Raw genomic sequence first — 23,007 nt, 5'->3', positions numbered from 1 at the left:
GAACAAACCTATTATGCTGCTGCCAGTCATATAAAAGTATAGCACATAAAATTATACATAGTACTTAGTTCTTGATAGTGATGATAAACAACTATATTACTGGTTTATGTACTATACTTTTTATGATTATACTTTTAAAAAAAGTTTAAAAAAAGTTTAAGACAGTGTGTTATGCCAACAGCAGCCTCATACATTTCTTGACTACACTGAGGCCATGTTAAATGATTGACCTATGCCATCTAGGTTTATATCAGTAATTTGATGTTCATACAATAATAAAATGGCCTAATGAAGCATTTCTCTGAATGGATCCACAGTTAAGCTATGTTATCTTTTGTTTATATGCAATGTGTTGATTTTTTTCATGTTGCTTTCAAGATTTTCTCTTTATGGTTGATTTTCAGCAGTGTAACAATGATCTTTCTATGTGTAACTTTATTTGGATTTACCCCAGTTGGAATTTGAAGAGCTTCTAAGTCATTATTTCCTCCTAAGAGTTGAAAAATTTGGGGCCACTCTTTTCTTCAAATGTCTTTTTTTTCCCCCCACTGCTCTATTTTCATGCTTTCATCCTTCTGGATCTCAAACTACCTCTGTTATTAATCCTTTGGGCACTGTTCCACAGGACACTGAGGCTCTGGTTATTGGGTCTTTCTGCCCTTCAGATTTTTTTATTTAAACTGATCTGTCTTCAAGTTTACTACACTTTCTTCTGACATCTCTAATCTGTTATAAATGTATCCAGCGGATTTTCATTTCAGCTATTTGACCCTTCTGTAGGAACAATTCCATTTGTTTTTTTCTTCATACTTTCCCTTTGCTGCTGGGATTCTTTATTAAGGTGACACGTCCTTTAAATCATCCAAGATATGCATAATATCTGCTTTAACATTTTTGCAAAATTCAGTATTTAAGTCATGTAAAGTATTGTTTCCATGGGACACATTTTCCTGTTTCTTTCCATATTTAGTAATTTTTTACCACATAACATGCATAAAAGATATGTTGCAGAGATCTACACTATATTTTACAGTTGTTGTTTTGTTTAGTTTTGGTCCCAACAGGCATTTTGATTACTGGCTGGTTACATTCAATTTATGCAGGCTTGGTTTTATGTTGTTAGTGTGCATCTATAGAAAGCCCAGAGTGTATCTTGAGCCCTTTTGCCAGGACTCACCCTCCAAACTCTTAACTCCCTAGATGATTGTTAAGGCTAGATTTTAATCTGTATTCTGGATATAGAATGGAAATTCATTTACAGTATGAGGGCTGAGACAAGAAGGCAGAGTGCTGCTTTGTTCAATTTCAGTTGCAAATGTGCATGTTGGTTAACTCAAAATTTTTGCCACTCTGAAGATTTCCACAAATGATCACACGTGTGCTATGAGTATTGATTTTGAGGTTATAATTTTAGTAAGAAAACACACAAATATGAAATGAATAATGAATATTAACTATTTTTTCCATAATACACAATGAAAACATTTTGATGCCTAGAAGTATTTTTTTTAAATATTTATTTTTTAGCTTTAGTTGCACACATTCCTTTATTTATACATGGTGCTGAGGATCGAACCCAGGGCCTTGCACATGCCAGGCAAGCACTCTACTACTGAGCCACAATCCCAGCCCCAAGAGTTTAAGTTTTAATATAACTATTTTGATGGAAAAATAACATGTCATATAAACAAAACACCATATAACTTTTCTTATTCAGTGTCATCCGGTAAGCAATGCTAAAATGTAATGAAACCTTTAAGAATTTAGATGAATGTATGCTTTTTGATTAAAAGCCCCAGGTGGCAAAATATCTTGAGCTTAGTTTTAGCTACTGTTTTTGTGTCCTTTTTTTTTTTTTTTTTTTGGTATTTTTAATTATTAGTTCACTAAACCTTAGTTATATGATCTATTTAGCATGAGAAAACTTCATGTGCCTTAGTTTTCTCATCTCTCAAACAAAGACTATTTCTAAGGTCCAGGTCTAAAATTCTTTTTATCGTCCCCCAACCATCACTGTTTTGGCTCCTAGATGCTATCTTTTCTTCCTTTCTAATTTTTACTTACAATTTTCTGTGTCCTGGAAAAAATCAGGAAGCAAACATTATTAGATTTTTTTTTAATTAAAAATATTTTTTTTCTAATTAAAGACTTTAGATCTTTTCTTTTGGCAAAGAAAAAACCCATATATGCTTTTCCCTAACTCCTAATTATAATCCAAACAGATATATAAAATCACCTGTACATGACAACAAAGTAAAAACAAACTCACAAAACACTAAAAACATAAATAAGCCCCAAACTTGACTTATATCACCACATGCAGAAAAATAAACATGAGCTGGGCGCAATGGCACACGCCTATAATCCCAAAGGCCCAGAAGGCTGAGACAGGAGGATCATGAATTCAAAGTCAGTCTCAGCAACAGTGAGGCACTAAACAACTCAGTGAGACCTGTCTCTAAATAAAATACAAAATAGGGCTGGGATGTGGCTCAGTAGTTAAGCACCCTTGAGTTCAATCCCCAGTATTCCCCACAAAAAAACAAACAAACAAACAAAAAAGAACATTATTATTGCTGCAGGTATATACGTGACTGCATGACCAATGTAATTCAGAAAAATGAGAAATTATATCCCATCTGATTCAAATGTATGCTATGTCAAGATCATTGTACCGTCATGTGTAATTAATTAAAACAAATAAAAAATAAAAATAAAATTAAAAAAAACATGAACAATAGCTGCTTTCCTAGGATCTAATGCCTGAGATAACAGGGAATATATAGATTAAAAAGAAGCTTTAAAAAGTACACAGGTAAACTGATTATTTATTGAATTAAAAATCACACTATATATAAAACAAATCTCTATGCAGAGATTTAATGCATCATAATATATAAAATATTTTTAGAAAGCCAAGATGCAAATTACAGTGATTATGAATATAAAATTAAAACGCTCTCCAAAAGTGATTTATTTGGCTGTTCTTGTTCGAAGTCGTCGTTTGAGAATCTGATGATCACTTTCCTTCACTTTCTGGTCCATCAAAATCTGAAATTAACAATTTGAGCTTTTCAAAACTTATAGGCAAAAATAAGAATATATGTGCTTAATTATTGACATAATAACAACATGAGTCTTTTTGTCCTCTTAGACTATAGGTATTCCATCTTCTATAAAAACACATGCAGAATATTTTGTAAAAGATTCATTCAATGCTAGCTAATTCCAGGATTAAAATAACCTACAACCCATATTGAATTCCAAGATAAAGTCTTACTATCTCAGTTTTATCAGTACTATAATCATGTAAATAAATGATAGAATCTAGTTGAACCTTTAGAATTTTAGATAAATAAGTGTGTTTTTAGATTAAAAACTCTAGTTGGAAAAAAATTTTTTTCTACTTTGTTTTGTGCCTCTGGAAATAATTATCATATTTAGAGATAAAAGCCTCAAATCAATTTTATAAAATGACCTTTCACAGCAACATATAACTTAAAAAGTAGAAAGCACATAATACTGCAACTAAGGAAAGAAATAATATCCAGCCAAGGAAGGATATTATGTACTAATAAGACAGATGGGAAAAAGTGACTAAGAGAATAGTGCTTTCAACAGCATGTCCTAATTAACCCTAATTCTTTACCACTTGCTTTTGAGTGTCAATCTCATATCTGATAGCTACTATTGCAAAAAAAAAAAAAAAAAAAAAAAGATTCTCTTAATTTTTCTTGGCCATTTCCTGTTGAAGTTTTTTCCTTTAATTATTTTTCAACCTTCACTTTCATCCACTAAGCAAATGTAAGCATGACAGAAAATTAGAACCTTCCATGTAGAGCACAGACTGTTTTGAATGAGGAGAATGAGTCACAGAGTCAGGGTGACAACTCCCATCTCTCCTTAATAAAGTCTAGAAGGCTTAAAAAAGAAGGTGGGAGGAAATGGCTAAATGTCAATTCTATATTTTTACCAAGCATACTTGGACCCAGATGTGTGCAATTCTGGTGATAAACAAAACAAAACAAAAAAATAGATGTTAAAGGCCAATAAGTTACTACATAGTGATAATTCTATCGATGAAAATATATTCCTTGGATGAGGTTTCAAATGCAAATGAATGGCACTTACATACAGTAATACAGCATTTATATTTAATTCCTATAAGGTTATAATAGGAATATCTGATCAAAAGTATATAATCTGATCAAAAGTAAAATGTTTTAAGTGATCTGGGATCTAAAGGATAGAAATTCAAATCAATCAAAAATTTGAATTGTAATGAATACTTCAAAATTAAAATGACCATGAACAGTTTTAGTCTTACATTGATGAAAATTGAAATACTAGCTTACCACTTGGCCAGATATATCAATAGGAGATGAAATTTCATTTGTGTACAATTTCCGTTTGGCTTTTTTTGGTTGAGACACATTTTCTTTAATTGCTTCCACATTTGAGACCTTTGAAGAGCTCATTGTTTCAATTATCTTCTTTGCTATACAAATTAAAATGAAAACAATGCAAAATATGAATGATGAAAGGACATGAAGAGATAACTGATTAAGAAAAAAGTTAAATGCTTCAGAAACAAATAATGATCATCAGTAATGGGGAGTGCAAATAAATAAATAAAATAATATATGAATAATGTTCAGGTGGAAAGCTCTGTAAATTATAATGTATCAATAAAACTCATCTTTTTCCATCAATGATTTGGAAAAGATTTATGCTATGTTAAACTAGAAAGCAGAATCGTATGTAGCATTAAGGCCAGAAAACTTCTAGAATTCATAAATTTGGCAAAGTAGCCAGATATAAAATTAACACCCATAAATCAATTGCGTTCCTCTACGCCAGTGATGAATCAACCAAAAGAGAAATTAGGCAAACTATCCCATTCACAATAACCTCAAAGAAAATAAAATACTTGAGAGTCAATCTAACAAAAGAGATGAAAGGTCTCTATAATGAAAACTGCAGAACACTAAAGAAAGAAATTGAAGACCTTAGAAGATGGAAAGATCTCCCATGTTCTTGGATAGGCAGAATTAACATTATCAAAATGGCCATACTATCAAAAGTGCTATGCAGATTTAATGCAATTCTTACTAAGTTTCCAATGACATACTTCATAGAAATATGAAAAGTAGTCATAAAATTCGTTTGGAAAAATCAGAGACCCAGAATAGTCAAAGCAATCAACAGCAAGGAAAGTGAAGCAGGAAGCATCACAATACAAGACCTCAAATTTAACAACAAAGCTATAGGAATAAAAACAGTATGATATTGGCACCGAAACAGACAATGAAGACCAATGGAACAGAAGAAAAGACACAGAGACAAACCCACACAAATACAGTTATCTCATACTAGACAAAGGTGACATAAACATACATTGGAAAAAAGATAGCCTCTTCAACAAATGGTCCTAGGAAAACTGGAAATAAGTATGCAGTAATGAAATCAAACCTCTATTTCTGCACAAAACTCAACTCTAAGTTGATCAAGAACCTAGGCATTAGAATACAGACCCTGTGCCTACTAGAAGAAAATGTAGGCCCAAATCTCTACTATGTTGGCTTACGAACCAAATTCCTAAAGCACAAGCAGTAAAACCAAGAATCAACAAATGGGATGATATCAAAAAGCTTCTCCACAGCAAAGGAAATAATCAAGAACCTAAAAAAAGACCCTACAGAATGGGAAAAAATCTTTGCCACCTGCACTTCAGATATAGCATTAATCTCCAGGATATACAAAGAACTCAAAAAACTTAACACTAATTAAACAAATAACCCATTAAATAAATGGGCAAAGAAACAGAACAGGCACTTCAAGGAAGAAATACAAATGGACAACAAATATATGAAAAAATGTTTAACATCTCAAGCAATTACAGAAACGCAAATTAAAACTATACAGAGATTTCATCTCACTTTAGTCATAATGGCAATTATCAAGAATTCAAGTAACAATAAATGTTGGCAAGGATGTGGGAGAAAAGGTATACTTATACATTGTTGGTGGGACTGCAAATTGGTGCAACCACCCTGGAAAGCATGTGGAGATTTCTCAGAAACCTGGAATGAAACCACCATTTGACCCAGTTATCCCACTCCTTGGTATATACCCAAACCATTTAAAAATCAGTATATGATAGTGATGCAGCCACATAAGTGTTTATAGCAGCTTAATTCACAATAGCTAAGCTGTGGAACCAACCCTAGGTACTCTTCGATAAATGAATGGGTAAAGAAAATGTGGTACATATATACAGTGGAATATTATTCAGCCATAAAGAAGAATAAAATTATGGCATTTATCAGTAAATGAATGGAAATGGAGACTATCATGCTAAGCGGACTAAGCCAGTCCCAAAAAACCAAAAGCCAATGTTCTCTCTGATATGTGGATGCTGACTCAAGATAGGCAAAATAGGAGGGAGGATAGAGGTTCACTAGATTGGACAGGGGAGAAAGGGGAGAAGAAAGGGGAAATGGAATGGGAAAGAGAATAGAATAAATCAGATATAACTTTCCTATGTTCATATATGAATACAAGACTAGTGTAACATCATGTACAACCACAAGAATGGAAAGTTATACTACATGTATGTATGTCAAAATACATTCTACTCTCATTTTTAACTAAAAAATAAATAAATAAATAAAGTGGTGGATTTAGTTCAATAGATATGCATAAAGTTATACACAATGAACACTCAGTACAAATAATGTACAACTGTAAAACCTTAACTTAAATACACACACACACACATACCACACACACACACACACACACACACACACACACACACACACAGATAGAAACGAAATTGTTAATAGCTGATTTCTTCTAGGAAGTAAAAGAGGGATTTTTTAATTTCCCACTTTGTACACTGGCTGTGTTGTTAATAGACAAATATACTGATTTCATTAGAAAACATATTTCCATGTGGGAGAATTCCCAAAAATAAAATCCTTATACATATATCAGATATGTGTTTATATATATATATATATGTATATCTATCTATCTATCTATCTATCTATATATATATATGTATATGTATATCTATATATAAATAAAATGTTTAAGAAAATACACTTAATGAAGAGTCTATTTATCAGGGGCCAACCTGCACTTAAGAGAGTTGAGATAAGCCTGAAAGAAATGAGTTTCAGGTATCAGAGTAGCCATTAAGAAGCTAAAATGATCCAAGCCTTTAACCAGTTGTCACAATAATATAAGCAAGAGGTTAGATCTCAGAAAGCACCACCTACTACCATCCACCAGTCAGGTTAGGTGGATCAGCACAGAAGCCAGGGTCATTGGACTGCCCAAAGAGCCCCAAACAAAAGGCGCTTGCAGTTCCATGTACCTTAGGGCTAGAAGCTTAGGGTAGGGAGATATAAGTGAAGAAGTACTGAGTCACAATGCAGAAAAGTTCTTCGAGTTGGCATTCCTTCTCCCTCCATAAGAAGTTGTTTGGCAGAGGCACCTTAAGAAGCCCCAGGGAAAAGGATCTTTAAGGAGGCACTGAGGCTAGAAATGCAGGTGTATATAATAGCATGACTATCCAGGTCCTGAATCCTTGACAGTCACTCCCTTTTGAGACTATAAAGCATTGAATGTACACCAGTTCTGGAACAGGAAAGGAAGTTTTCTCTCAGGAGATCTACCAGGTCTTTGTGATTGCACCTGATTGGGCATGAAAACAAAATCACACATGATTTTGACCTGGAGCCAAACTCCTATTATGTGCAAGCCACTATACCAAGTGCTGACATTATGAATTAAACATTTTTGTCCTTGTGGAGTATAAGCTCCACAAGGATAATAAGAAAATAAGATAATAAGGAAATAAGTGCTAAGACAGAAAAAAATAGGATTGAGTAATGAAGACTGAGTGAAGCCATGATGAGGAGGTTTAGTGAAAGGGATCTTCCTTCCTTCTCACAGCATCAGCTCTGAGTTAAAGGATGAGGAAGCAGTTATGGTGTGTGCCGGATAAAAGCAAACAAAAGAAGATGCAAAAGAATGCAATGATCACAAGGTAAGAGAAGTGGCTGGCATATTCTAGTAAGTTAGAAGTTGATATGATTGAAGCTGGCTAATCATCAACCATAGAATAACAGGAGATAAGATGGAGAGAGGGTCATAAATCAGGTCATGCAGAAGAATTGGGAAATCAAAGGAGTAACATAAAATAGAGCAATGAAAAGATCACTCTGGCTATCATGTACTGAGTGGATAGAAGATGAGCTAGTCATAAAAGCTAGAAGACCAGAGATTCTGACTAACGAATTAGTAGAGGTTATCAGAGAAGCAGGATTTTTTTCCCCTTTTTTTCTATATTTCCAAGTGACCCACCACCGCAGGTATGTATTGTAGTTATAATCCAAAATAGAAATATCTTATATTCTTAGAAATAATTTTTAAAAATTCATGCCAGCTATATTAATAAGAAAACTGTGGAAGAATCAAGTCAATCAAGTACTCTCTTGAAAACATATTCCTTTTTAACATATGATAGTCAATATAACTTAAATAAAACACAATCTTCTAATAAGAAGTCCCTCCTCTCCAAATTTAAATGTTTAACAGTTTGCTATTTATCCTTCCAGATATTTCCTATGCTCAAATTATACATTTTGAAAAAAAAATGTATTTCTTAAGAGTTTGAAAGGTCCAAAATTCCAAACTATGCACTAAAGCTATTTTCAATCTTTAAGAAAAGCAGTGATCTTCAATAGTTTAAGGTGATTTAAGGTTTCAAAATGGTATCACATTACATTTATTTTGATAATCACATATCTGTACAAACTATTTTTAGCAGCTGAATTTTTACTGTTTTTTTGGCCTTAAATCTACTGGATGAGGCTATTAGGTTAACGGGTGTAGGAGCAAAACGAAAATACTTACTAAGGGCACTGAACCAAGAAAATTTAGAAAACTCTAGAATAAAATTTTCACAGAAAGTATTTTCACACAACCTATTAGACTCAACTCAATTGTCCCCTGCCTCTGGCTCCTTTTCCTCCCCTGTTCTTCATTTCTGATCTCTAATTCATCCAAGTGATCACACAAAAACCCACACCCCTACCCACCACCAATGGTTCCTCCACATTCTACATGCCAGATACAGATTGCTTTCTGAAACTGGCTCTACCTGTGTAAAAACGGTTCTCTGTAGTTGATGTGCATATGTATATGTGTCCGTGTGTGCGTGCAGCATATGATCTTAATATATGCATAGGTATTAACATGTCTGCATTACACTATAAAAGAAAAAAGCATTATGTGTGTGATTTTTGTGAATTCAACAGACAGTAAAAGATATATTCCTGGAATATCACATTTGGACAGCGAATGCTTACATAGGTATAGGCCACACACACACACACACACAAAGGATATACACATAATACTAATAGTAATTATCTCTGAGGGGTGTTATCCTGCTAACATTTCAATACCCATTTCCTCCAAAATAAAAATCTTCCCAAACCCCCTAATCAGAGTAGTTTTCTCCCTTCTGTACCATCATGCCACTTTGCTTGGACCACTATTATATTAAGCAGTCTGCTCTATCTAGAACAACTAGTTAGATATAACCCTTTCTCTTCCAGTACATAGTGAATATCTAGGTACATCATCCTTTTATGTTTCTTCCTACAGTGTCTATCTGTTTAAAGCATAATATTCACTGAATAAAACAGGTTTTGAGTCAGTATACCAATAAGATATCAGACAGCGCTGAATCTAACAGGAAGGGTCATTTAATTTTCTACAAACCTTTTGATTGAAGAATTGTTGGGGAATGTTGTAAAAAGTCTCCAAATTTCTGTAGTGTACCTTCTTTTTTCTTAGTGGCCAAGTTTAATGCATGACTCCGTAAAGAATATGTCTTTTTAGATGATGGACGTGTGAAAACCTAATAAACAGACATTTTTTCTTATTGTAGATAAAAAATGTTATAAGGAAACAGTTAAATTAGAGAAGTTATGAATTCTTGGATAAGGAACTTGGGATTAAGTGCACAGGAAGAGGGTGAAAGGGCCAAAGAACAGAAAAATTAATTTGCTAGCTAGAGAGTTGAGTCAGAAGTGAGGCACTGCAGGACTGCCTGCTGATGGCCAAATGCTAAAGGTCACATTCCAAGCTGAAGATGAATGAGTTACAATTGGACACACGGAATCTCTGGATAATTACTAATCAGAACTCGACTTCTTAATTTCTAGCTTCTATTTTCTAAATGCAAATGATAAAAATGGCCAATTTTATACAAATTAAAAGACAAACCTCTTGATCCTTTTTGACAGAACAATTTCTATGCTCTGAAATAGGGAACTTAGAATTAGTTCTGGGTGTAGAATTCTTCTTATTCTCAGATTTCACCAAGTCCTAAAAATAATACATTTCAGCATTAGTTAATTTCTTGACAGTATATTCTTTGTCTAGCTCAAAAGAGAAAATCTATAAAATGCCATTTTATCACTTAAAACTGTGGTTCTTATCTGGGGTCAGTTTTGACCTCAGGGGACACTAGCTAAATATGAAGATAGTTTGGGTTGTCTTTGCAAGGGAGGAAGATAATGATAATGACAACTAGTGGGCAGAAGCCAAGGACACTGCTAAACACCCCTGCAATTTGAAGGCCATCCCTACAACAAATATGTGTCCAGCCCAAAATGTCAACTGTGCTAAGGTTGACAAACTCTGACTGCAGATATGAATTTTTCATATACATCATAAATAATGAAGTTACCCAAGCTAAATGATACACCTAGAAGAGTTAACAAGTTTCATTTGAATCTCATTTTTAAAATAAAGTACAGTCAAGTTATATCTAGCTTTTCCCCATTCCCAAATCATACAAGCATCTATGTTTAAGACCTCTCACTGAAATCTGTCAACATCAAAAGCAAAACAAACTTCACACAGATAAAATATGGAAATTGAGAATTATTAAAATTTTTCTTTCTTACTAAATAGGCATGGAATGTTACCCTTTGTTTCCTCTACACTACTTCACAAAGGACGAAATCCTTTTATAGGTATATTCACTGAATTTAACAGTTTTACATCCTAGTAGTACCAAAGAAAATAAGCAGGAGAGTGGAGGGTAGAGAGAAGCAGAGGAAAAATCATGATTAAGCATCAAAATCCAAGTTACAAAATAGGAGGCATAAAAGTCATAAAAAGCTGTCTTCATGAAAGGAGACAGACAAAAAGTAACCACAGGAAGCAAATAAACAAAGACTAAAAGGGTAGGCCACCACATCCAGAGTATTCAATAAAGAGCTTTGCAGTCTTTACTGGATTAGAATACTGCCGTGTACAAATGATTTTTCACAAGAATCCATATAGTTAATTTATTACAGCGGTGAAGATATAGCATCATCAGTTAAAAAATTAAAGTTTCTACATGATGTATCTAAAACTATCTGAAAATCTTTTCTGAAACACATGCAAAGGATATATACCAACAATAAAGTGAACAGACTTATATATTTTATCCTTCAAATACTACACTCAATTTTTTCCTTTCCCCTGGGGGGATCGGGAAATGGACCCAAGAAAAATCAATTTAACACAGATAATGATGCTACAAAAACGCTAAAGGTATTATATGTGTAGCTGCAAAACTACACTGAATAATATAAACTTGGCAAATTTATTACCTAATAGAGGGCCTCAATAATATGGTTAATACTATTTGCTCTTTCACCAGCTTGAAAATATACTATTCTTGGGCTGGGGATGTGGCTCAAGTGGTAGCGCACTCGCTTGGCATGCGTGCAGCCCGGGTTCGATCCTCAGCACCACATACAAACAAAGATGTTGTGTCCGCCAAGAACTAAAAAATAAATATTAAAAAAAAAATTCTCTCTCTCTCTCCCCTCTCCCACTCTCTCTTTAAAAAAAAAAAGAAAGAAAGAAAGAAAGAAAATATACTATTCTTTAATGGAGTTAAACAAAATCAGCGAAAAATAATGTTGCTAGAGTTTTATAATTAGTTTAAATGTAAAACAAATTATTTTAAATGTACCAAATGCTGAGCAAAAGCTAAGCATTCGAAATTCATTAATATATTATTTCAAAAAGGAGGAAATTGAGGATGAGAAAGTTTATGTGACTCACCAGATCTACATGAATTAAGAGGTAAAAAAAAAAAAAAAAAGTTTGACAGCCCTACCATTCAGAAGCTATAGTAAGAAAAAGTAAATAGTTTTAGCCTATTACTTTATTGACACCCAAATTTTAATAGTAGATGATGGGAAAAAATTTTCTCCTTCAAAACTTGCTAAGACCATGGAGACCTAACATTTTAGTTAAATGACAAAGACAAGTTGCTTCTCTAATTTCATTATCATTCCTTTCCTCTTCCTCTGGAGGGAAAGTGATTAGTTTCAAAGAGACAAGTATATGGAAACCAGTCTCCAATAAAATCCACCATCTTGTGACCTATTACAGTTTAAATGAAAACAAGGAGGATGTTTGTATTTTTACTCTTAAAGGGTCTAAAATATGCCTTAAAATTATGATTTTGATCTCCTTACAAACAGAAAGGCAGTGTAGCAGAGTTTAACTATACAAACAATAATAATAAGATTTGCTATTAAATTTACTCATCAATTAAATACTTACCTCCTCCATTTCATTACTCTTCCTTTTCCGGGCCTTAGAAATCTTAACTGTCACTGGTGTAGTACAACCAGGGTGTTTTACTGCCATTTTGTTTGGCTGTAAAGGTGTAAACTGAATCTCTAACTCAGGTTTTGGAAATCGAGTACTCTGTTCGTTTTCTGTTGACACTTCACAAGAGTCAAGAACTACAGATCCATCCTACAAATATAAAATTAAAAAGGAAAAAATAATTTATTTCAGAATATGAATTTACAAGCCACAAAATTCTCTTAAATGCCTAGTAAAGAAAATAAAAAGTATGCTGGGTCACAGAGAGGATAAGACTTGAGTTATCATCAACACTACTAGATTTACACATGGAATGGTAAAATTGGAAGAAAGTGGAGCTGGGAGTCTAGCTTAGAAGTAGAGTGTATGCTTAGCATGCATGAGGCTCTGGGTTCAATTCCTAGAATCAATAAAAAATTGAGGGAAACTTAGAAATCAGCATTCTCCAAACTTGCATGATTACAAGAATTACCTGGAGACTTCATTTTAAAGAGTATAGGACCTTACCACAAACCTACTTAGTCAAAAATCTCTGAGGAAAGTCCAGAATTTTTAACAAGCACCCTAATAATGGAAGACTTAAAGCTAGCTACAAATTCTTTGGTACTCTTCTCATTGAAAAAGGAAAGCTCTCATTCTCCTCTTGAATCAGTGCTGTCCTTAATGCTCTCTGTGGCAAATAAGATAGGGTAGAAATAATATACAGTTGTCTACGGTCAATGATAACAAGAATTCTAACCTCCATCAGGTCCTCTTGGATCACTAACTTCCAGGACATTTTCCCTCCTCAAAATCCAAACTAGAATATAGCTACTGTGTTGTGAAAAGCTCAGGTTATAGGTAGAGGTCTCATATAAGTTCAGCAGAACTCCCAAAATCAACTGCCAGCTATGCATGTTTGGGCTTTCAGCCTAACTGAGCATGTTGATTTCATGAAGGCAAAAAAAGTACACAAAAGAACATGTTAATAGGGTTCCCCCAAAATTATGAAATATACAATCACTTCTGGAATCATTAATAGGAAATTGGAACCAGGAGGTTTAGATAAACATATAAATTTATGGACAAAAAAATGTTCTATTATATGTGATTGCCCATGTAATCAAGAATTAAACCTTATTTCTGGATCATTTGCACAAACTTTTTGATTTGTATTAATCCCTAAGAGCAATACAAATTATTTGAAACTCTACCAAGAACTGTCAAGGAAAGGATGATTCATGCTATTTTCCTAGATTAAAATAAAATGCCTTTCTCTTCTCATTTGCTTAGTAAGCCTCTACTCACCATTAAGGTCTCTAGCCCACTTCCACAATCCCCCAGGCAAATACACTGCATCTTCTGCAAAGTTACTTGCAGAGTTCACTTCATGTTTCTATTACAACACTTAGCCCATTGTGTGTATAGCCTCAGTGCTTAGCAAACTTCCAAACACTGAAGGCTCTGAATAAATTAGTTTAAAAATAAACTTAAAAAGTAGTTTTATCATCAAAAATGAAATGACAAAGAATTTTTATCTATTTCATATCCAATCTGAGAATCTCTATATTATTCAGTAATTCGCTTCTAGAAGCCTCAACCCAATACACATTAAGGAAAATTAATGTATTAAAGGCTGGTAATAAAGTTATTATGTGGACACAATTCCCCCAAAACATACTATTTAATACAATGCTTACTAAAGGAACTTCTAATGAGAACAAATAATCACCTCTACTTGATCAGTTGTAGGATTATCTATTTCTGATCATTAAGTTTGTGTGTATTAACAGATCTACTATTTTTAAGGAGATTAGCATCATCTGGGGATCTAATCTACCAAAAGATAAACCTCTAGTTTTCCTTCACACAGACCCATACACATACAGGTAATTATGAAGCAAGGTATCTGCAAGTATTGATTACATTTACTTGGAAGTGTTATAAAGTGACTAATGGTAAATAAAGAGAACAAAAAGAAAACCTTGTTACTGAATATTCACCTCTACTGCATTCCTGGAAATTTCAAAACTTGTTGACTGAGGTTCATTTTCAACTCCATCGGTATCCACTGAAGTAATATGTCTGGGTTTGATATCTATGCTTTGTTTTTTCTAAAATAAGGAAATAGTAAAGAAGTCATTATACTCTATGTACGTATAATATGTCAAAATACCTTCTACTTCATGTATAACTAACGAGAATAAAAAATTTTTTAAAATGTCATTTTAACCTGAAAATACATAAAACAGCTCACATAAAGAATATAAAAACTGATGGACATGGTGGCACAAGTCTTTAATCCAAGCTTCTCAGAGCCCGAGGCTGAAGGATCCCAAGTTCTAGGCCAGCCTGGGCAACTTAATGAAACCCTATTTCTAATACAAAAATAAAAAAGGTTGGGGATGTAGTTCAGTGGTAGAGCATTCATCTAGTATGTATGAGACCCTGGATTCAATTCCCAGCCAAAAAATAATAATCTCCTCCAAGAAATAAGAATATATATAAAATTAAGATTTGCATGGACCAAAAACAGTGAAAAAAAGTAAAGATTTCAATGACTACCTAACATTCCTTCTACCTCTGTCACCCTCAGAGATTCAAAAAAGGCTCAGCAACTCGCTAGCCATTTCTGAGTCTAGTCTAAGAACAAATTTGTAAGATTACTTTCATCTTCCAAAATGTTTCATGTGCACTCTCTCATTTTACTTTCATGGCACCTTTCTAGTTAGGTATGGTAAGAATCATCATTCCTACTTTCCATGTGAAGAAACAAAGATCTAGATATATTAAATGACATAACCAAGATCTGTACTGAATTGTAATTTAAACATCTTAATTATTTTTGATAACACAACTTTGAAAACTAGAGTCTCTTTGGGAATGTGATCACTTCAGTAGACTTTAGGAATAGAACCTATCTTATGGGAAAATGAGATGGAGAATGTTCAACAAGAAAAGATTTACTTATTATCGCTTTCAGGCTTTAAGGCCATAGTGACAACCTAACTCCATGATAATTAAGGTTTTCAGGCCATAACAATACCTAAATCTTTTCTTGGAGGACACTTCTCATCCCATTTTCCCACAAAGAGGTTCAATTCCTAAACCCTATTTAAGTGATCTATAAAAAAATATCAGATTTTTAAACTTGATAAGTTCCAATGTATATGTTATCATCACATCCATCAAAGCTTAAAAAAAAAAATTAAACACATCTTTTATGTCATTTATCCACTACTACCAAATAATAAAGATTCTCTTTAATTCATAATTGGGGAAAGCAACAGCATGTATTGGCTTCCACTGTAGCAAGAACTGTGATAAAATTTTATAATGCTCTCATTTAATAACTCTATTAGGGAGACATTGTTATAAACTGTTTTAGATAAGATTTAGACTGTTAAATAGTTTTCCCCAAAGGTACCAAAACAATAGTGACAGTAATGATACCTAGTAGTTTTTGACTTTCAAGTCTGTGTTATTTATATAACGTGATACTACTACTTTTTAATGGGACAGTATTTCTCTCAGAATTATTAAGTCTTTTGATGTCTCTCTCTTCTCGCTCTCACATTTTTCCCTTAATGATTAAGGATTTTGAACAGAAGATATTTAAGTGCAGAAAGACTAACTTCAGATGAACCCTGATTCCATTTACTGGGATGTAGCACTACAAAACAATTATCAGAGTTCTTACTACAGTGGAAACCAGTGCATGCTAGTTGTTTTCCCCATTATGAAAGGCAATCCTCTTCATTTCAGGATTCCTACTCCCAACATATTATTACAAGTAACTGCTTGAAAAACTCATAATGTGCTACCATCATTGTGCTTACTTTCAAAATAATTTGTATCATGGATAGGCCCAAATAGTCATGGTAAATCATATTTCCATATTTTAAAGATAAATTAGTGACAAAATCACAAATTGTTGATTTTCTAATTATTCTACATGGGAAATATAAACAAAACTTTAGAGAAAGTGCCACACCTCAAGCCTGGACAAATCAATCATACTGATAAACTCTGAAAACTCAAAATTCATGAGAAATATCCAGATTTTTTCAAACTCTGATTTTTCTCTGGCCTACTGTATTAATTAATTGAGGATAATCAATTATTTAAAATTTTTTTCTATGTTCAAAAAAGGCATGGAAAGAACAAGATTCTAAATCCCATCAACATTTACAACTATAGTACATCAATGAAACATGTAGAGGAAAAAAAGAAGAAAGAACAAGAATCTACTGACTATTTCAGAAACTATTGGTGTGATCTTTTTTAACTGTTCAATTTCATTATCCTTCTGTATGTTACTGGAGATCAGTGCTTTCAGCTGTATTTCTAAAGCTGCAACCAGTTGATCCCGCTCTTCTCTCCACTTTTGAAGTTCACTATTTTTCTCGGCCAGCTGTGCTGTCAGTATTTCCTAAACAATAAATAGAGAAAATATTGAATAAACTACATAATGAATCTAAAATGACACTATGAAAACAAAAAAATAGATAACAAAATTTGTAGTGAAGTGTAGATAAAATATTTACCTAGAAAACAAAATAATTTAATGTCCACATTATAATTATCCCTATTCCATCCTCAAAGAAATTTGTTTATTGGACATTTCTTTCAATAAACAATTGTAGATACAGCCTTTAATCTGAAACCAGTATTTCTACCAATATTTAGGAAAGAGAGGACAAAATTACAATGAAACAAATGACAAATCCAATAGCAACAAACAATAAAAAATGCTTCATTTACAATGGGTTCAAAAATCATGAAATACTTACTAATAAATTGAGAAAATATGTACAAAACCTCAACATGAAAAACTATAAAGCACTGCTAAAAGAGATCAAAGAACATCTAAATAAATGGATGCAAAACAAGCTGGATGCACATGTATGCAGAAATAAAAAAGCTGATTCTAAGTTAAATGACAATACTGATATAGAACAGTCAAAATTACTTCGAAAAGGAAAAACAAAGAGGAAGCAATCAACTGTCATTTCAAGCCTACTGTAATAAAGACAGTCTGATAATGCCATAAGGATGGACAGAAAAATCAATAAAAGAGAAAAGAGGGTCCACAAACATAAGGTCAACTGACATTCTACTTAAGTGTCAAAGAAAGCAACATTGGTCTTTTAACAAAGGATACAGGAAGACCTGCATAATCAAATAAAATATAACCAACTCTAATCTTATATACTATATACAAAAATCAATCCTTGGACATAAGATTTATGGCAAAAGTAGAAAAGCAGTGGGAAACAGTTGTTTAGTACTACCAGGTCAATTGGTAATGACTCCTATCTCACACAAAGCTTTCAAGATATGATAAAAGTGAACATCTTCATGTCCTTGAGATTCATAAAGGAAAAAATTGGGAAAATTAACTACAATGAATTCTAGAACTTCTACTGATAAAAAACACAGAGAGTAAGAGCATGAAAAAGCACTAAAAGAAGGCCCTTACAACACATTACCTAGATGTCTATCCAGAAAAATATAAAGAACTCCTACAAATCAACAAGAAAAAATTAGGCAATCCAACAGAAAACCAGGCAAGGGGACTTGTAAAAGCAAAGTCAATAAACAAATAAAATAATTTAAATCTTACTACTAGTCAGGAAAAAAGCATATTAAAACCATTAAAAAAAGATTGACAGTATTTTGTGTTGGTAGGAACATACAGAACTGCAATACTAGTTTGGAGTACAATGGATACAATTATATTGAAAATCAGGCCAGAAATCCACTAGTTTCGCATATATACATACTCTCTCATTCAGCAATTTTATTTTATATACATATGCAACAGAAGTATATGCACATGTGCACCAAGATACTCTTAATGCCAAAATCAGAAAACAATACAAATATCTTCAACATTAAAACAAATAAATGGTGGTATATTCATATACTGAAACAATCAGCAGTAAAAATGCAACATGAATGATTCACTCAAATGTCATTCCAAATGGAAAAAAAAAAAAAACAAGACACAATGTATTCATATCTGATCATTTATATAAAATTCAAAATGAACAGAACTGAAATATAGCATTAAAAAACAGAATGATTATTCTCACTGACAAAGAGGCAGAAGAGACAGCCTCTGAGATGCTGGAAATATTCTATTTCTTGAAATGGGTATTAAATGGGTGCTGGCTTTATAATAATTCACTGAATTATATGTATGTTTTGTTTACTTTCTGTCTTATATGTTACAAACAATTTTAAAAATCAAAAATGTAATCCTTAAATGGCACATACACAACCTAAATATGGTTATAAAGAAAATGGGAGAAAGAAGCAAACAACTTTCCCTAGGACCAAAAATCCAAAGAGCTAGGCACAGTGGAAGACCTACAGTTTCCAGCTTTAGGAGACTGAAGCAGAACTGCTTGAACTCAAAAGACTGAGGCCAGCCCAGGCAACATAATGAGACCCTGTCTCAAAAAAACGAAAAAGAAAAAGAAAACTCCAAATGGGTTTTTCTATGTACATTATTGCCCAAGGTACCATTTGCTAGGAAAAATAGCCTTTGAAAACTTATAGTTTTGATTTTACTTCTTGTCACTTATTAATGGTAAGTTTGACTGAGCTGTAGGACAGCAACAAAGAATCAGAAGCAACCTCTGTAGCAGAAGAATTCTGTTCAACCCAATATTTCTTTGCTAATAATTTGGATCTAAAACTAAAGGCCCATGTGTTGAAAACTTGGTCTCCAGATTCACACTGTTAGAAAGTGGTGGAATCTTCAAGAGGTGGAGCCTACTAGGAGATTATAGGTCATTAGGATAAACTCTTGGAAGAGGATTGTGGGACCATAGTCTTCCTCCTTTTTTCACTTCCCCACCATTAGGGTAAAAGGTTTTCCAGTCACATGTTCCCTCCCATCATGATGTTATACCATAGACCCAAAGCAACAAGCCAACAGATCTTGGACTGAAAGCTCTCAACTAAGAGCAGAAAATAGACCTGTTATCTTTATAAGCTGATTATCTCAAGTATTTGTTACAGTACAGGAAGCTGCCCAACAGATTCCTAGAAATACTTCCAATCACATGGATTTAGTACATGAAATGAAACATATGACCATCTCAGAGATATAGTAATGACAAGCATTAGTCTCAGATTTCTCATGACAAAAATAAAAATGCTGATATTCTACAGAAATATGACAATTAAATGTAGTAGTCTGGATTAGATCCTGAACCCAAAAAGATAGTAATTAGAAACCAGTAAATTTCAAATATGTAATATAATTTAGTTAACAGTATTATAAAGATTAATTTATTGGTTCTAATGACTGTATTATTATATAAAATATCAGAAATTCTTTTTAACTTTTCTGCAAATATGGATTTCAAAATAAAAATGTAATGTTAATAGGACCAAATGAAGTTTATTTTCACCAAAAAACACAAAAGAGAAAAACTCAAGAAGAGGCCCCATGCCTTCAGAAAGACAGATACTTCAAACAAGTCCTTTCTGAAATATGGCTTCTGTTTTTTGGAGACTGTATATGGTACACAATTAAATGTAATCTGTCTACAAATCTACCACTGAGGGCTTGAGGGATGCTGCTACACTTTTGCTTTGCTTTTCTACCTATGCTCTTGGGCCCAGGGACTGAGTCAGTGCAGTCAGTGCACTGCTTCGTGTTCCCTTTCCACTTCAGCCCTGGGTCAAACAAAGTCTTCTTTTCATAGAAAAGTTTGGCCTCAGTCAAGTTTTATCATAAGCAAAGAAAAGACCAACAGATAACAATATGACACTGCCAAGTTACTATTATGATTAATAAAACTATTTTTTTATTTAAATATTTTTGATGACTCTTCTTTTTTCTGACTGTGTGTCAAACAGTCTGACAATTAAAACAGGAAAAGTAAAAAAAAAAAAACCGAAAACAAGCTAAGATGGAATCACAGAGCTACAATTAGCCAATGAAAAACTAAACATCCTTTCTACCTATATTCTAGAAACTATTAACTTTTTACAAAGCCTTGTTAAAATTGACTTTTGAAGTAAAATACACTCACATTAGAATCTGCAGTTCAAAATGCTCAAAGTTTAAAATACTACAGGGAAAACTGCAGCAGTCCAAAAGGAAGAGATTTTTAAATTCAGTATCTACATATTGAGAGACAATTTCCCAATTTGCTAAATGAACTGAGAACAGTTAGAACAAGAATGTAAGTGAAGTCAGTCATGGTGGTATAGGCCTTTGATCCCAACAACTCAGGAGGATGAGGCAGGAGAATCCTTAGTTTGAGACCAGCTTGGGAAACTTAGTGAGACACTATCAGAATAAAAAATAAAATGGGCTGGGGATGTATCTCAGTGGTAGAGCACCTCTGGGTTCAACAATTAGTACCAAAGAAGGTTTGGGAGAGGAACATAAGTTAATGTCAAGATAAACAGAAAAGTTATCTTACAAAATCAAAATCTTCCTTAAGGAAAAATAAAAATAAGTCAACCATAGAGATTCTAGCAAAAAATCCCAGGAATAAATATAACAAACCATATAAAAGAAAGCTGACGAAATGCACCAAAAACATAATTGTTACCAACCACGTCCTTTTGTTGCTTTAAATAACGCTCCCTATCTTCAGCATATTTTTTCATGTCTTTGTTTCGTAGACTCTCAGCTTCTTTGACTTGAGTGATAAGCATCATTTTTTCTTCTAACCATTTCTTTCTATCATCTTTATATTTCTGCTCAGATTCCTGTAAATATATATAGTACAAGTTATTATCACATGCTTGAGTTGTTAGTAATACTATCTGATTTTATAACATTTTCATGCAACCCATCACTTTGTAACCTTTTTAAAAATTATAAAACAATTATTTTTATTTAATGACAAGATCAGAATTATTGTAGATTATAAAAAGAAATATTAGATGATGTATTTTCCTTTATAAAATTTATTTTGCTATAAACTGCACTTAGAGATTTTATCAGTGAGCTTAATAAGAAATCATTTAAATTTCTGAAAGAGTTACAATTACTCAAGTCATCCTAAATTCAAGGGGGACATTTTGTAGTGGTCATCTCTAATTGTACAGTTCTGAATATAAAATATTATTGGTATAGGAGTCAAATAAAGAATATCTTGTATAATGGGACTTTCATTAAAGGAACATTCAGAATAGCTGGACAGAGATTACAGATCAGTAATTCTCAAATTGGTTTCAACAGATCATCTAGGTTCTCAGGCATCTAATATTTCACATTCAAACTCTAAGTAAACTCCAATTGAAACAAACAAACAAAAAAATCATCACTTTAAAAGTACCTAAAACCATAGTAGTAGACAAACTACGACAGTCCATTCCAAGATTAGAAAGTTTATAAACTAAGACATGGGCTTACATCTCAGAATTATGCAAAATACACCAATACTTTTCACTAAATATCTTAATATGGTAGATGTAGTATTTTTCATAATAGCATATACAATTCATTAACTCCCATGGGAAAAAAATTGTTCCCTCATGTTGTTTTCTACATACAGCATGTTAAAGCTAAAAAAGAAAAACATACATAAATACTATTAAGTATATCCACTATTTAGTATGGTTTCATATGTATGCCAGTGTTCAGATATACAACTCTATTCTGGTTTAATAATTACACTTTGAAAAGATTAGTCGTAATCAAAATAATTCTGCTGATTCTTCTCCATAGCAGTATTTGCTGCATAAGAAACTTAAGAAGTAGAAAAATAGAAACAAAAATATTAGAAATGATGACTTAAAAATTAAATGCATAAAATACAAAATTGAGGATCTAATAACTGCATTTTAATTAATGCACTTCTATCTTAGAATGTTTTTCCCCCATGTTATTTTAACATGCACTGAAAATTTTATTTTCACACACACACACACACATTAATATTTCCCCAATATTATTTCACACATATCAAGATTAATTATAAAATATAAAACACTGAATACTTCTCTTATTGGAAATATTAATGAAGAGACAGATAAAAATCATACCTGTAATTCATCTTGAAGATTACTGAGCTTTTTATTAAGTATATCTGGATCATTCTCAAAGTCTATATTTGACTTTTTATTACTTTTGGTTTCTAGGTCTTTGCACTTTTCCTTCCATTTTTCCAATTCTGATTTGAAGACACAAAATTATTTTAAAAACATAAAAAAGATATACCATGTGGAGATAATATGTGGCATGGGATATAGATAAAAAACAGCAGAGTCCAAAAATATACACCAAGATGAAACTGAGACTATTTTTAATGGTTTTACTAGTACATTATATTATACATAACAGTT

General features: G+C 32.7%; 1 protein-coding gene across 4 annotated transcripts in view; it reads right to left on the bottom strand.

Moving 5' to 3' along the window:
- Positions 1–2,901: 2,901 nt before the first annotated feature.
- Positions 2,902–23,007, bottom strand: part of Kif20b (kinesin family member 20B) — a 62,153-nt gene continuing 42,047 nt past the window's right edge. For all 4 annotated transcript variants that reach the window (XM_076834236.1, XM_076834240.1, XM_076834238.1 and 1 more), the window contains 9 exons: positions 22,708–22,835; positions 21,271–21,426; positions 16,940–17,116; positions 14,688–14,798; positions 12,658–12,855; positions 10,309–10,410; positions 9,802–9,940; positions 4,356–4,498; positions 2,902–3,051 (listed from right to left, as the gene is read on the bottom strand). In XM_076834236.1, coding sequence (XP_076690351.1) covers positions 2,974–3,051; positions 4,356–4,498; positions 9,802–9,940; positions 10,309–10,410; positions 12,658–12,855; positions 14,688–14,798; positions 16,940–17,116; positions 21,271–21,426; positions 22,708–22,835 — 1,232 coding nt within the window. In that variant the 3' untranslated portion in view covers positions 2,902–2,973. The remainder of the gene's footprint in view (positions 3,052–4,355; positions 4,499–9,801; positions 9,941–10,308; positions 10,411–12,657; positions 12,856–14,687; positions 14,799–16,939; positions 17,117–21,270; positions 21,427–22,707; positions 22,836–23,007) is intronic.

The sequence above is a fragment of the Callospermophilus lateralis genome, chromosome 15, assembly GCF_048772815.1.
Source record: "Callospermophilus lateralis isolate mCalLat2 chromosome 15, mCalLat2.hap1, whole genome shotgun sequence".
In the NCBI taxonomy this organism is placed as follows: Eukaryota; Metazoa; Chordata; class Mammalia; order Rodentia; family Sciuridae; genus Callospermophilus; species Callospermophilus lateralis.
The sequence above is the reverse complement of the archived record's forward strand: the minus strand, read 5'-3'. Positions and strand labels throughout refer to the sequence as shown.